General features: G+C 36.6%; 1 protein-coding gene across 1 annotated transcript; it reads right to left on the bottom strand.

Moving 5' to 3' along the window:
• Positions 1–484: 484 nt before the first annotated feature.
• si:ch1073-513e17.1 (sialin) lies at positions 485–16,910 on the bottom strand. Its single transcript, XM_053334173.1, has 13 exons — positions 16,792–16,910; positions 14,392–14,486; positions 11,458–11,562; positions 10,754–10,910; positions 9,674–9,891; positions 8,270–8,503; positions 6,956–7,130; positions 6,471–6,589; positions 5,426–5,587; positions 5,117–5,249; positions 3,814–3,961; positions 2,926–3,016; positions 485–2,489 (listed from the first exon to the last, which is right to left on the bottom strand). Exons 4-13 carry the CDS (start codon positions 10,836–10,838, stop codon positions 2,322–2,324), a joined length of 1,533 nt encoding a protein of 510 aa, XP_053190148.1. The 5' UTR covers positions 10,839–10,910; positions 11,458–11,562; positions 14,392–14,486; positions 16,792–16,910; the 3' UTR covers positions 485–2,321.
• Between the last annotated feature and the right edge of the window lie 124 nt (positions 16,911–17,034).

The following is a 17,034-nucleotide window of genomic DNA, read 5'->3' as shown; positions in this document are numbered from 1 at the left end:
ATAAATAAACAAAGAAAAGTAAAGTAGGTATATAAAATGTCAGTGTTTTCATCTACTTCGCAAATCACTATTTAATCCTAAATGTTATTAATAATAAATAAATAGGCCTAAATATTATCTGGTACGTTTTTAGACAAAGCCATCTTAATAAGTTTAATAGATAAGTGTAGCCTAAATATTTGATTTTATGAGAATATAACTTCAAAAAAATCTAATATAGGCTATTTATTTATGTCAGTAGTATAAAACACCATATAATCATCAATAGCTGGGGATTAATGACTAAAACCAATATTTAGGTTTTAATGCAAAGCTACAGCTACTTTAGATGAGATGTTTTATTTGAAATATTTGTGGTATTTCACTCTCTCTATGTTTTTGAGGCTTCTCACTGCTAATATTGATTTCCTTGCGCCATCTAGTGGGTGTATTTTGGGTGTCATTGTATGTGAAATTAAGCAGTCTTGAAACTCATTTGTTTGTTTCTGAGGCATTTATTGCTGATTGTGTTTAAATAAAGTGGGGAAAACTCATTTGTGGTGGTGCTAAGCTCCACAGGGAGCTTCTTAATATCCCAACAGCCAGAAGAGAGTTGAGCAGGACCAGAAAAACAAATCTGTGTGTTTACACAGAGAGATTTATGACCTCTGCAGACAGTCAACAATATTGTGAAGGGGTAAAAAACTAACTAAACTAAATATAAATGTAGTTCCTTTGTGTCTCAGAATCACTGATGTCCTGTCATTTTTACACAGAAGTCTCCAACCCTGGGTCATCATGCAGAGACAGAGACTTTACCTCAACACAACTGTTTTTGTATTTAGTTTCATTCTGAAAAGTATTTTTTGACCCTCTGTCTTATTATCTTATATCTATGTCTATTGTTCGGAGATGTACATGATCATATCTGACTGATTACATCGTCACATGACAGCACCACAGTAAAGAAGTCTATATACAAACACACACACAAATATACTGACTAAAATTGTAAAAATGTGCGTCCACTTACATATCATTGATTTCAGTTTTGTTCAGTAAAACAACTATTTTTCTCACAATATAAGACAAAGCAACACATAAACATATTTAACATTATTTGCACAACATCACCCATTTTCAAAAAAGCATAGAGAAATAAAAATAAGTTATTGCATCCGTTCAAGAACATAACATTCTTAAATCACTGTGCACTTTGACGTAGGCCTACTGTATGTTTACAGTTAGTTAGTTTGATAGTCCCCGTATTGCATAGAAAATGAAATGAACTTGTAAAAACAACCGATAACAGTGCAAATTCACACATTTTTTAGAAACTAAAACAAACATAAAAGTCTACTAAAAATGTTGAAATCCAGGCATCTGAAGGTGCTTTGGTTTTATGGATATAAAACACCTGAAATGAGCTTTTTAACGGATAACTGGATAAAACCATTAAACCACTAAACCACTAAAAAAAAAAAAAATGTTGCACAAATTGTTGGCACTCTTATCAAATATAAGGCCTTTTGGTATGTTTCTAGTATGTAAAAAAGTGCTTTGTTTTGTTCTGTAGAAATGTTATGAAAACATATACAGCTATAAACAAATCAGCTACAATGCATGTGGTTAGTAACAATCTGAAATCCTCTTCTGTAAAGTGTTTAGCTCATAAACTATTCGGTCCCATTTCATTCACAGTTCAAAAAAAGGCCCTAAAATACACGAAAAAGATGAACACAAACTGATTTGATCAAACCTGAGACACTGTATAGTCCGTATATTACGTATGAAAAGAGTTGTACCTTTGACTGTACCTAAAGAGTAATCACAGTTTCCTGATCGATAGAGGCAGTGAGTGTCCATGCAGCAGCTATGATGTTTCTTACATCAGTGTTAAAAGTTAATTTGTCCACTTCATATGTCAGAAACCGTGTTAACCTCCACCAAAACTACTTTAACATTAAATGTGATTTTGATGAAGAAAAGTTCTTTTTTGCTGCAATTACTGTAAAAATTAGTCATTAAAACTTTAAAAAACCAGAAGCAAAATATAAAAGTTATTGATAAAAACTGTAGAAATTCACTTTAGTTTAAAACTATCCTGGTCCACTGATATGATATGATATTTTTTTCACTTTTGATGAACAGTATGTTTGTGTGGAGACTAACTACTCACACTCTTCCTGTTTAAGTGTGAATACTGCATATTTTCCTTTAATTCATACGTCGGTTTATGAAAGCAGACTTCTAAATATCTTTGTCTGTTTTCAGTTTAACTGTGGGGTTAACTATATGCAGCTGTGCGTCTGTATTTTAAATCTGTTGTATGTATTCATAGTTTATGTTGAGATGGACCTGCTCCTCTGTTTGTCTGCCTCTGCTCTGTCCTCCTCAGTGATGGCCCATGATTGGATCTTTCCGCTGCCAAATATTGTGAAGAAAAGCGCACCGATGGCGTTGATCACAGCAGCGACCCAGAACACCTTTCTCCAGCCTTCCAGAGTGTGCTAATAACCACAGAAGAAGAAAGTCAGATCAAATGCAGGGGAGCTCAGCTGTTAATAAGTACGAGCACATTCAACACGATTTGTTTCTCCCTCAAACTTAAAATGTAGGTTTATATCTTATTTGATGAGTTAGTTTTAACAGTCTGTACAGATATGTGACATCATTAATTCCCAGAATGACATCACGCTTCTTCAACCTGGAGGTCTGATCAGTTCGAATGAGAAAAGTAAAGTTATACTAAAACACTAAAAATCAGAACACAAAAAACAGTTAAACTCAGAGTAAGCTCCGCCTGTGTGTGTGTGTGTGAGTCCTTCTGTTATCCAAAGCCTCCCCTCACATAGCGCTCATGTGGTGTTATTACATGATACCGGCAATCAAACCTGTTTGGTAACGAGCGATTTGAGTGACTAAACTTTGGTTTTAGAGACTTACATCTGCAGTAAAGTATCCTGTAGCGATCGGTGCAACGACGCCAGGAATGGTCCCGAATGTGTTTGTGATTCCCAGAAGAAATCCTGCGTACCTGCGGGGGAAAGAAAACATGTTCGTAATCTCAAAACACAGAAACAGTGAGATGAGAGGGAAAGTGTGTGACCTTACATTGTTTACTGGCCTCAAATATATCATCACTGTGTTACAGCTGCTGGGTATCATAATCTGTGGGTAACACTTTACTATTCATATTCATATGTCTGAATATTAATTACTAAGCATCTTTCATTTGCACTGTATGTTCTTTTAATTATTTTAATGCAAATCCTTATTTTACGCTTCACTCATATTTTATGCTCTATTTCAGTCTAGCTTTTTGTTTTCTTGCTCTCTTTTTATTCTTCTTTACTATTTTCTTTTTTGATTGGAATTGGGTTTTCTTGTTTTAATGTTTCCAATTTTTACTGTATAACATTTTGTTTTTATGTAAAGCACATTGAGTTGCCCCAGTGTATGAAATGCTCTATATAAATAAAGCTGCCTTGCCTAATTAGAGATAAAGTGATTAAATAATTACCCAATTGCAACAGTTCTGATCATTTCTATATATTTATATAAGTCATTCTACATTATCTGGTTTTAGACATGTCATTCCTCTATCTTGTAAACTGTATATATAAGGGTTTTGGACTGTCTGTCACCCTAAAAAAGGTATCTGAAGGGCTTCTATAAAATTGTGACTGTTGTATTTCACCATTTACCATATTTCTGCATTTTCCAGACGAACATTTTTCACCTGATGTGCAAAATGACGATTAGTTGCAGCCCTGATCTGAATAAATGACTACATTTCTGAGGAGAGAAAAGTGTGTGGGCGTTAAAACCCACCGAGGAGCAATGTCTATCTGGTTCATGTAGACTCCGGAGGCGCTGATCCCTCCTATGGTTGTGCAGAGCGTGAGGAAGGTGACGGCCAGGATGTGGCTGCAGCCGGAGAAGCTCACTGCCACGAGGAAACCTGAAGCCGGCAGCAAACCTGCAAAGAGAGAAAGATATGTGAAGAGAAGGAAACTCCAGCCTATCTACAGAAAAACTCAAATGTGGTTTTGTTTATTAGTTATTAGATTATTAGTTCACCCTGTGTCATAATGAATTTAAATATACATAACAATTCACTCTATTCACTGAGTGTGTATCTGGATATTTGTGTCATGAACAAACTGAATTCAAACCAGATGAGGGCAGCATTATTCCATTCAAAACCAGAGCCATGTGTCACAGTTCAGTCAAACTTCTCTTCTTCTCTTCAGTGACAGAATAAGTTCTTACATTTTTACGAACTTCAGTCTAATTTTCACATACAACCTTTATCTGCAAAAGTCAGTAATAAGCCAACAGAGAGACGTATTGGTAGATTCACAATTTTTCCACTCTGTCTTAGAAAAACAATCAGGTCCCCAAATTAACATTGAAACCTGTTTTTCTTGCTGTTATCATTCCTCCTGTTCATAATGATTAGAAGATCCCTTCATAATGCACTTACAATGTAAGTGATGGAGGACAAAATCCACAGTCCTCCATCTGTGTAAAAATGTATTTAAAAGTTTATTTGAAGCTTTGAAATATGAGGCTTCAACCATCCAAATGAGAAGATATCTTTCAACATTACAGTCTTTTTTAAGTCCCTCTTTTTGTTACTATATTTCCACCACAAAGAGGGAATTTGATGCTATAAAGACTGTAAATGTGGCAGATATCCACATCATATGACTAACTCAGACTGCTGAAGTTTCATATAAACTTCAGATAAACTTTTAAATGCATTTTTGCACTGTGGATTTTGGTCCCTATCACTTGCAAGCACATTTGAAGGAGATCCTTTAATAGTCAGTATGAACAGGAGGAATGATTACAGTGAGGAAAACCTTTTTCACTGTTCATATGGACACCTAAAAAATGTGACCCTATCCTTTAAAGTTGAAAGTCAGCACACAAACCTTACTGTCATTGTTTCATTTAAAGTCCAATGTGCTGGAGAACAGAGCCAAAACAAAAATGTCCACATACTTTAAGTATGACTTAACTTTCTCAAAACCTGGATCCCTCCGGCCCTCTGACAGTGACAGCATTTGGACACAGGGGCACACATGACACACACACAAAGAGGATCTGAGGGGAAAACTTCTCTTGCCTACGAGTGTGAAGATCTTGCGTACGCTGGTGATGCTCAACATATTCTTCTCGATGAGTGTGTCTGCTACAACGCCTGATGTTATGGAGACAAACCAGGCACCCAGGTAGGGCAGAGCGGAGAGGAAGCCATTCTGCAGACAGAGAGAGAGACAGAGAGAGAGAGAGAGAGCGAGAGTCTTTAGAGCTGATGTCCTGAGTTTGTATATCCATCACACCTGATGTACTTTGATAATGAATATTCATATCATCACTAACTTAACTCTAACTTTTTGAACATAAAACAGGAACAAATGAATCCAAACCTCACCGATTTGAGGTCAAAGTGCAGGACATTGTTCATGTAGGTGGGCAGGGAGGTGAGCAGCGTGTAGTAGGACCAGTTTGCACACATCTGAGTGATCATGATCGCCCACAGAGGGACAGAAAGCAACATTGACAGCAAGGGCAGGGACCAGCCATGACCTGTACCCTGGAGGTTGAGTTCAGATTAGATGAGAAAACACTTAAACACTGACAACAAATTATACAAATGTTGGAAAATAATCCTCATTTGGAAATTAAAGTATATACTAATAGAATAAATAAGACTATGAGGGATGTAACTCACAAACTACTACAGCGCGACAATAAAAGGTCAGCAGAAAGAGAGAACGTAATGTGGAAAAAGAGAGAACAATAAGGGAAATGAAAACAGGAAGTCTGGGAGGGAACTGAAGAATAATATTCACTGCGAGCAAATTCTTCCATAAGGAGAAGAGATGTGATGAACAGCTCAGTTTAAAAGACAAATGACAAAAGTGCCAACGCGTGTTTCTTGTTTTCTGACGTGCGGCACAATGTGCAGCTGTCTAAAGGTCAAAAACATCAGAGAAATCCCCCTCTTGGCAGCTTAAAAAATATTTGGAAATACAATAAACCCACATAAAGTGACGTCATATAATCAAAGTTTTAACATGCTTTATCCAATGAGGTTTACTTATGAAAAAATGAGTTTATATCTCATCAACAAATGGGAAGTGCATACAGTGTTTTTTCATCTGGTAAAGTTGTACAGTTGAGGTTGAACAGTTACAATTGTTTTTAACCAGTGACACTTTTGTAATTTCATGGGAACATTGAACAGGTTTTACTTCCTCTTGTTCAATAGTAAATCTAACCCTAACACTAACCCTAACCCTAACCCTAACCCTTCCTTGGTTCTCTTTGACAGTATTTTCATGTTGATACCAACAGCTTTATGCAGGAATCTTTTAATGGTGTGTATGAGCAGGATTAATGTTTCAGTGTTCATATGGAGGCTTGACTGCAGTTTCAAAAATCACAAGCTGTCTCCTTTAATGTTTCATGTGTACCTGAGGCCCGACGGAGTTGATGATGTAATCTCTCTCCTTTTCGCTGATTCGCCGGTGGGTGCGAGGGTCATCTGACACAAAAATAAACCAAAAGACGCCCCAGAGGCAACCAGCACCCCCTGAAGGGAAAACAGAGAGAGAGGGAGAACTTTTTATTGTACATGTGGTGAATGATTAAAGGAATTGTGCAAGTATTCAATGCTGACAATAAATGACTGAGAGGAACATTATGAAGCCCAATCTGTATTGATATTATCAGTGATATAACAAATACTACAAATATCAGATAGAAATATGAAAGAAAATTTTTTCCTCTGTATTATTTTTCTTGATAAATATAATGAATTCCTAAATTAACTTTATAAATTAAATTAACTTTCTAGTGTTCACCTCCATCCTTTCACTGTAGAAGCATTTAACTTTCAGTCAATCTGATGTGTGCATGTGCTGTTGTTTGTGTCAGTGTGAGTCTTTCTCTCCCTCACCACAGAGGTAGAAGACAGCGGGCCAGCCCAGGGTTTGGCAGATGTAGCCGGTGAGCGGAAGAGCCACAAAGGCCCCGAAGTTGGCCCCGGATCCCGACAGGGTCATTAGGCGAGATCGCTCCGTCGGAGGAGCCCAACGAGCCCACATTGCCATCATGGCCGGGAACGTCACACCCTGTGGATACATGAACAGTCAGTCAGACCGGCAGAGAGACAGAGTGGAGACACAATCAACAGAATCAAATTACTTATGATATCATTTATTTTATGGATTAAAGACACATATCTAAATCCAAGTGATAACATGTTGAAAACAGTAATTTCCAACATGGTCCCAAAAACACAAGATATTGGACACACAACTAAAATAAAACTAAAAATCACCACAATTAGAATAAAAAAATAACAACTTTGACATAAAAGTATATTAAGCACAACAAGGACAATTTGATAGCTAGCTAGTAAGTGAAGATTTCATTATAAATCTGTGACTATATTCCACATTTCAGTCCTAACCTAACAACCATTTTAATCTATCTAAACAGGCAGCAGTGAAAAAAACAGGAACTTCTGGCTACAATATTTACTCAAGAACATGAACACACACAGGCTCTGGTGTAATAGTTAAACTGAATATGAACCATTTATATCTGTGAACTGAAGGGAAGTGTTGAGCAGCACATCTATTGATAATCTGCTGTTGTTCCGTTCTGAGCTGTGCTGACAGCAGTCTAACAATTCTGAATTCATCGCAGCCAATGAGGGAAGTTTGAGGGAATTCATTTAATAAATATAGATTATTATTATTTTGCATCTCCTGCAGTTTCTCCTCAGTTTTGCTGTGAACACACTGTATCAAGCAGACCAGGCCAGATCAAAATGACACTGTATCAATGATGACACGAAAAGTCAAAAGTCAGACTTTGTTTGTTTGTTTTTTGTTTAAAAAAATTAGGATTTGTAGCAATGAAATACTTCTAGCACTTTTATTGATGCTACTCAATCGTAGAAATGAAACACAAAATTTTGATTCTTTAGTCCATTAAATTAGAGGAAATCTTTGGAAATCATTAATAATCATATAAATAACATGTAAAAGTGATCAAATAAGCCTATTTTATAGTCTGCTTTTATATATCTGTGGTCAGCCAGTAGTTTCAACTGCAAATATTTCAATAAAAGCCAGTATCTGATTAGATTTATGTATGATTTATGTATTAATCCACCTATTACTGCTGTTAAATAAACTCTTCTGTAAATTAGAGGTATAAAGACAAAATGTAGGGTTAAGGTTAGGGTTAGGCACACTCTTACCTCCCCAATGCCCTCCAACACTCGCAGAGCAAGCAGCCAGTACACCCCCCACTGTGCAGCCAGAGGGGTGAGCAGGGTGAGGGCAGCCGTTCCCAGGACGCCCCAGCCCAGGAAGATCTTCCCTCCGTAGCGACCGGATAGGTAACCCCCCGGGATCTGAGTGCACAGGTAGCCAAAGAAGAACGCCCCCAGCAGCAAGCCCTGAACCTCTGAGCCCCACTGGTACTGCGGGACCTGGAATGGGAGGATTTATAGTCACAGTAATTAAAGAAGTGGAGAAAGGTAGTGAAATAGCCTGGTCAGCTCAATCATGCACTCATTTACACCATAGGTCCCAGTTTTTTTTCACAATTTCTGCAGGTTCACTTTAAAGTTTTTTTAAAGGTCCAATGTGTAAGATTTATTGGCATCTAGTGGCATCTCTCCAAGCATGTAGGAGAACCTATGAGGCCACAAAAATTACACAAACGTGAAAGGCCTTCTCTAGAACCAGTGTTTGGTTTGTCAGTTCTGGGCTACTGTAGAAACACAGCGGTGCAACATGGCGGCCTCAGTGGAAGAAGACTTACTCTCTATGTAGATATAAAGAGCTCATTCCGAGGTAATGAACAATCCAGGATTCTGCAGGATTATCAGGTGATTTTACACTAATTAAAAACATACTTATGAATATTATATTCCAATTCCATCAAGTCCATTCAGCTGGATGCCACTCATTTCTACACACTGCACCTTTAATACTACATTAAATGTAATTTCATGTCTGTTCCAAAATTATACTGAACAAAGTATGAAAGCCATTAGGAATGATATAAAAGAGCGTTTTGCACTTTGCAGAAGAATATAAAAATAATTCCAAATTAGATTATTAATTAAATGAACAAGCAGCAGAAAATATTGATAGTAATATTGGATTAGCTCATAAAAAATGATTCATTTGTTAAAGTAACAAGCCTAGTTTTCTGACATGCTTGCAGTGTGTTAATCACCCCTCAGGTGGTTTGTTCCAAAGTTCAGGATCAAGACTTCTGGTGAGGCTTTTAGTTTTTATGGTCTGAGCCATTACAATAATCTGAGAACGGAGAGAGTGTTGCTATCTTTAAACTTAAAACCTCCATATTTAGCCTTTTTATTTGAATATTTCATCACCATTACTTATTTCATTCAACCTTTTTTTTTATTGTAGTCATGTTTTAAATAGTTTTATTTCATCAGTTGACATTATGTTTTATTGGGTTTATCGAATCCCTATTTTATTTGTATTTATCATTATAATTTTTGTGCATTAAAATAACTTACAAACATGTTTTCTGATTCTCTTATTCCAAACTGTACACACGTAATCTATATCTATCTTAAATGAATTAAAGGATACATTCTTTAAAAATAACAATGAAGTGTTACCCAGTCTGGCTGATTGAAATCGTCAGTGCTGTTTTCCGTCCCCGGCGGCAACGGACAAGCGTGGACCTTTGAGCTGTTCTGGCCCGGTGTTTCGTCTGTGCTATTCACCATGGCTACCATGGCAACACTGAGGTTGACACGGAGGCCGTAGACGACAGAAAAGCCGAGAAACATCAGGATGGCCAGATTGAGGCGAGCCGAGCAGCACTGAGGAGGAACTTTTCACATACAGTACAATGATGATGTCAACCATAAAACATACAGTAATTATAATAGTACATTTTAGCTGCATATTTCATACATATTACTTTTTAATGATATCCACTCTCATTCATTTACTCTAAATATTCAGGAGTGTTTCTATAACATTAAGCTTTCAACCATGGTAATGTATACTAATAAACAAAAAGACAACAACTCGAGACAGTTGGATAAAATTATTTGCTCTCAACACATAGACAGAAACTTTTTTTTTTCTTTTTTTTTTTTAACTGATTACTGATAAAATTGGAAATGTAGATTCACTTTACTACTGAATAGTTAGACATTTCAGAGTATTATCATCACTATCATATTAAAAAGGAGTAGAAGAATCAGGTTGCCTTCTTGTGCTTTGAAATTTGACAGTAGGGTATCATTTGTGTTATAGATTGTGTAATACTCCTTTAAAAACATCTGGAAATAGAGGAAACCTTAAATTATGGGTTCTCATTGTCCTCTATGTTAAACTCTGCCTTGCTCATCTTTACTCCAGCAGCACGTGATTTTACTGCATCGTCAGTGTAACTGCAGCAGCCTGATGGTCACCTGCATCATTAAGAGCTTACATAACCAGTAATCTCTAACTCATAAAGGTGCTGATGTCTTTACAACTTCTGTAAAGTATTTGCTGCGTAAATTTAGACATACACCTGTAACACTGTTTGCATAACTACTAGAGGAATAAATAAAGCAACCAGCAGTGATTAGAGGAACAACTATGACAGGAAACGATGAATTAGGAGTGTTTCTATTAAAATAAAATAGAATTAAAAAGAACTTCTTGAGAGTTTTAACATCGAGTAACAAATAAAAACATACTTTCATCATTCTCGATGAGCGGTTCGCCGTCTTCACTCTCGTCCGAAGGGGGTGAGTTGATGGAGTAGCCTTTTGGTCGTGGCATAGCGGCGGTCGGCTGACCCGGGAGGTTCGAGTGTGCTAAATGATATCACTGAGCCATGACATCCAGTAAAACCTGTGGCCAGACAAAAGATACAAACACAGACGAAGGATTAACACACAGGGGGAGGAGGATATGAGATAAACACATGACAGACAAGTAAACATCAGAAGATAAGTCAAATGACGCGACACATCTGCAGATATTGATTAAACAGCAGCTTTTCACAAAAACATGTGAAGCAAACCACATAGATGTCAGACACTGGCAGCTTAATAATACCGGATCGTACTGATGGGTGGGGCTCGATTAGTCGACTGCTAGGAAAAATAATTGGTAATATACGTTTGGTTCAGTTTCATTTCCTGGTTCCTTGCTTCTCTTCTTTGTTTGTGTCAGTAAATTGAGTAGTTTTGTCTTTTGGACTGTGCGTTGGACAAAACAAGACATAAGTTTTGGACATTTTTCATTTTTTTCAGATATTTTATAAACCAAACGAACACTTGATAATGAAAATAATCATTAGTTGCAGCCCTACTGGTTAATATAATAAAAACATAAACACAATGGCACTTCTTAATTTCACAACATGATGGACAAGTCTGATCAAAACTGCACTTACAAGAATGATTGATGCTGAGAGTGACTGAAGAGCCTAGAAGAGGGATGATAAGATGATGAGACTCAGTACTGGTAACTGTCCTCACTGAACTGGAACCTGGAAAACCTGGAAACATGAAAAAAAAAGTTATATTCTTGTTAGATAACCAGCCGTGAGCTCAGCTTCATACGTGTTCATTTCTGAGCTTACCAAGGTGTTTTTAAAAAGGTCTCATGCACCTGAAATTCAATTATAGGCCCTAAAAGTTGTGTTCTTTGTCAGCTTCTTACCATCAACCAGACCAGAAACACAGTAAACCTATTTTAATGTCTTTACATTGGTTACCTGTTAGTTTTCATATAGATTTTTAAATTATTTTATTAGTTTATAAGGCACTAAGTGGCCTTACCCCAGATGACCTTTCAGTAAGGCTTCTGGTTTATGTAGGAAAGCCCCTCAGATCCTCTGGTGCTTCTCATTAAATAAAACAGAACAAAACCCTTCATTTCTAACCACTGCAGCAGCTTTTAGAGGATCTGAAAACACTGACCTTTAAACTCATAAACCATCTGTTTATATGTATTTATTCTATTTAATTTAATTTAGATTTATCTATTATTTTATTATAACTATTATAACACTTTAAAAAGCAAAAAGCTTCACAAAGGCAGAATATTAACTGTTATTAACTTAACTCCTCTTTTATTGTTGTCTTACAGAATAAACTTAAATAAATAGGTTTTTTTTCTTATTTTGGAGGGGTGGCTTTTTACTTATTCTGGGTGTGTATTAGTCTCCAAATCCATATTTACCATCTTGTATCTTTGTCAATGTCTTGTAAAGCGCTTTGAATTGCATTGGACTTGTATTCAAAGTTCTATACTGTATATATAAAGTTTGATCGATTGATTGATTAATACTGTGAGTGATGGAATCCTAAATAAACACAGTATTTTCTGCCAAAATACTGATATGAGGTCTCGAGTGTGAATAAATGATACCTACAGATTTGTTTTACTTCGATTATCTCTTAATTAGTCATAAATATGTGATGTTATGAAGACCTATCTAAAGATCTGAGTTTTCAGCTTTAAACATCTTCAATGTGGCGTTTCAAAGTTTTAATCAAACTGACCAAAAGAAGCCTGAATGGAAATGATGTTATCAAAATCAGAATTAAGTGAATGGAAAGAAATCAACCCACTAGTGCTGTGAACTGATACACAGTGTTATGATACCAGGATATAAAGCCTGAGTCACTGTTTTGAGTTTCATTTCTTACATGTGTTGATCAGCAGGGTCACTCCTACTGCTGCTGCCTGGGTTACAACTTCATAAAACCAAATAAATGAATGAGGAACCAAGACAAAATAAACTTCTTTTGGCTTGATGATGGTGCATTTGGTGGGGGGTGGGTTGGGTTTCATAACACCATGACTTGGAGAATTTTTCTCATGACAGTGTTGATTTGCAGCGTTATCACAGTACATGAGTACAAGAATGTCACAAAGATCCTCTTGAAGCAGCTGGTCTGAGATTATTACATCAATAAACAGTTACAGTGGTGAATGATCCTTCAATGATCACTGTGCTCTGAGAGATGTGGCTGAAACATTCTTGTATTCTGCCGTCTTATCAGTCTGTGTACGTCTCACATTTCAGGTCAATGCATTGTCATTGTCTTAACCCTTACATACTGTTCAGGGTCCCATTTTTTACATTTTTACTTTTTAATGATACACCTTAAAACTTTCCTTTTAGCCAGAAATTTGATGACTCTGAAAATGTTTTGGTGCAGTTGAGTGTTTGACTCATATTTATTAAAAAAACACTGTTTACACACATTTAATGTCATAAATTGAAAAAGTTATGTTCTCCAGTGCTATATAACGTTGGACCATTATATAGTGAGATTGTAAATATTTTTTCTCCATCAACAAAAAACCCAAAAACTAAATAATACACTATCTCTGCTCTCTGAAAGCTCCATTAAGGATTAATGACCAAATTGTTAATGACTGATAAGGTATTCATGAATGATTTGAAGCTCTGAAAATATATATAGAGAGACTAATTATGTGTAAATGTCCCAAAACTTTGATCCCAGATGCACAAGTGTATGTTTGTATAAAAGCAATAAGACTTTGTACAGTTTTCTAACCTCTCTGTACACAAACATGTCTGTACGTATATACAGAAAAATAAAGGAATTACTGTATTTTGTCTGTTATTAAGTGTAAAATATGCAAATAATTATTTCTGAATTGAGAAAAGTCATTTTAAATTCTTTGTTTCCTTATTTGTTTTAAATGTGTGTGCCAGTATGTATTAAAACTGCCTGTGTGAGATGACAGCTGTGGTTCTCGAACTAATGATGGCTTAGTCTGACTGAGCACATAATGCTACATATCGCACTCAGTAACCCTTTGTCTGTTTTAACCTGTCTGTCTGGCTTCCCGCATAGGAGTACCATCAGATAATTACAAGTAAGTTGTTTAACCAAGGAAGATGTCCTGGATAAGCTTTTATTTGCTCTCTTAATACTCTGTGACACAACAGACTGCCTAAAGATACATGAGATATTCAGATATATTTTTAATATATATATTTAGCAGCCATTTAATAAACTGCCATTGTTTTTTGGCTGGCGAATGAAGCAAATTTACCAGCTACTTGCATATTTTACCTGTATTTGACTGGTGGCTGGTGCTGAATTTGTGCCTTGCCTGTAAGAGGTTATTTTTGTTGTGTTACATTAATCCTAAAAATTACACTGTTCTTTTAAAATTTGACCAGAATTGACCACAGCTAAGATGCAGAAATGAAGTTTAGATCCATAATGGTGGAACATGCCAACTAGAACTGTACTGCTTCTATTTCAGATTTGATTTCAAGATCTTACTGAGCACTTTTTAAAGCACATCTGGGTACCTGAATATATTTCTGACCTTGTACCTTGTCATGAGACGCAGAGCACTTCTGATGGTCCCAGGGTCTATACTTAGAGATCGAGGATTTGCTGTTGCGGCTCCAGCTGTGGCATGACCGGCCTACAGAAATGACATTAAACAAATCACTTTAATAAACTTTTTACACATTTTGTTATACATGTTTTCCTTTAATGTAGAGTTTTGTTTTGTGTATTTACTATCATTGTCTGTAATTGTCCTTCTACAAGGTGCTTTCAAATTAATTAGTAATTATTATGACATGTAATATTTATTTTTAGTTGGCAGATGGGGCAGTGAGCTGGTTGGCAGAGGAGGAACGGAGAGTTCAGGAAGGTGTGTAGATGTGATTAAGTTCAGAGAGATATTATGGTGCCAGGTTGTGAAGGATCTTGAAAGTGAGGAGTAGAATCTTAAAGTCAATGCAGGATTTGATAGGAAGCCAATGAAATTGCTGCAGGGCAGGAGAGATTTCCGCAGAAGACCAAAGAGGAGAGAGTTACAGCAGTCCAGATGGGATGTGATCAGGGTGTTTACCAGGATAGCAGTGCAGGTTGATGAAAGTCAGGGACGGAGACGATTGATGTTACGTAGATGGAAGTATGCAGACCGAGTAACGTTATTGATGTGGGCTTCGAAAGGTAGTGTGCTGTCCAGGATGACACCCAGGCTCTTCACCTGAGGAGATGGAGGAACAGTGGACTTGTTGAAGGACATGGAGAAAGTGTTGAGTGTTGCTAAGGTTGATCTGGTACCGATGAGGAGGACTTCAGTTTTTTCGCCGTTGAGTTTAAGAAAATTGAGAGGCATGATTTAATTTCCAGTAAGTAGTCGAAATTTCCTGAGAATGTGACCAAGTGGCAGAACATAATTAATGACCAGGAGGGGGCCAAGGACAGAGCCCTGGGGAACACCATTAGACTGGAGAGGAGCCGGATCTCAGGTTCTTGAGTTGAACAAACTGTGTGCGGTCAGAGAGATATGATCTGAACCAAGCCAGAGGTATGTCAGTTATTCCAATGGAGGCTAACCTGTCCAGGAAGATGTCATGAGAGTTTTCTCGTATTTGAGGCGGGAACCAACGAATGTTGATCAAATGCTTCTGTACGCTACTGGACAAACTTACAGCCAATCATATCAATGATACACGATGACATATTCAGAGCCTGTAGGGAGCATAGACTGTATAAAAGAAAGGTAGGAAGCAGCGGAAACACACCCTTTTTATGAAGGAAAAATGGGTGTGGACCTGAGCTGCAACAGTTCTTTCTAGTATTTTGGAGAGAAATGGCAAGTTTGAGATGGGACGGAAGTTGTTCAAATCATTCGGATCGGCCCCAGGTTTCTTGAGTGTATATATTGTGCTTAATTTTGAGTCACAACACAAATAACACATTTTAAAGCAATTACTGCCAGATAGTAAGCTGACTAACATATGTATCCTTAATATATTGTGCTACGTGTATCTTAGCAAATCATTTGACAGCTTTGGAGGCAAAAATATACTATATTTAACACAAGCCATGTGACCCGTGTCAGCAGTAAGTGTCCAAGTATGTATGCGTGAGTTAATCATGAGATCCTCAGTAAAACAGCTCAATGCATTTCTTATTTGTGGAACAACTAACTTATTATAATCCTCTGCCAGCAAATTACCTATCTGTGATTCATAGTTTGCTGTGAACTTGGTTTAAAATAGTCTGTTACTGTGTGGAAGGCTGTTTTTTTCTCCAACCTTTTTATTTGATAAGTAATGTACTGTGAATGAATCACATTATCAGCAAGAAACACACTTCCTATCATGTGTTATATGTGGTTTCAGTTACTTAATGAATGAAAACATGCCAATCACAAGTTGGAAAGTTGCCAAAAGTGAAGTTTTAAGCAGCTCTTCATGCTCCAGTATCTATAAATGGCAGTTATTTGCCAATTTTACCTAAATGCTTTAAGTAATTTACCAACAATTCAATGTTTAGCTGATTCATTTTATGTCTGGTTTACTACAACCTTACAAGACAAAATGCAAACATCTGATTTAATAAACAACATATTTTTTAATCATAGATTACAGTGTAACATTTCCCTCACAATAAGCCTATTTCATGACTACTAAAGGACTCGTTCGTGGCTGAAATTAATGCTGGGGGACTTTCTAAAATGTTTAACACCATCAGCAGTAACCTACTTCTCATAAATCTATAATTTCTATTATTTTTTCCTGTTAATGTCCAATTGTCACTAAGGTGGTAATGTGCCAAATAACATAAATAAATGACAGTGAGATAACGTAGTCTTATCACTAAACCACATGGGACTTTAAATAGCCACAGTAGCTAGTTACAGATTCGTAAACTAGCTAGTTAAATGTTTTTTTATGACAAGTGTGAACATTTAAAAAACAGCTTACCTTGTAAAGACTCTTAATTAAAGCAGTTTGCTCATTTGGAAGTAAACCTTAAAGCAGACAAAGATACAAACAGGAAGGATTAAAGTCACATAACAGCCGGCAGAATGACACAGTCATTGTGTATTTCTGTTTTTCTCTCCTGGAGTGAGTAGAAAAACAGTCATATGATTAGTGGGGTTTTTGAGGAAACACCGATCTAAAAATAGAGTGGAGTGGCAGCAACATGTTAGAGATAAAACCAGT

Source organism: Scomber japonicus, chromosome 15 (genome assembly GCF_027409825.1).
Source record: "Scomber japonicus isolate fScoJap1 chromosome 15, fScoJap1.pri, whole genome shotgun sequence".
NCBI lineage: Eukaryota > Metazoa > Chordata > Actinopteri > Scombriformes > Scombridae > Scomber > Scomber japonicus.
The sequence above is the reverse complement of the archived record's forward strand: the minus strand, read 5'-3'. Positions and strand labels throughout refer to the sequence as shown.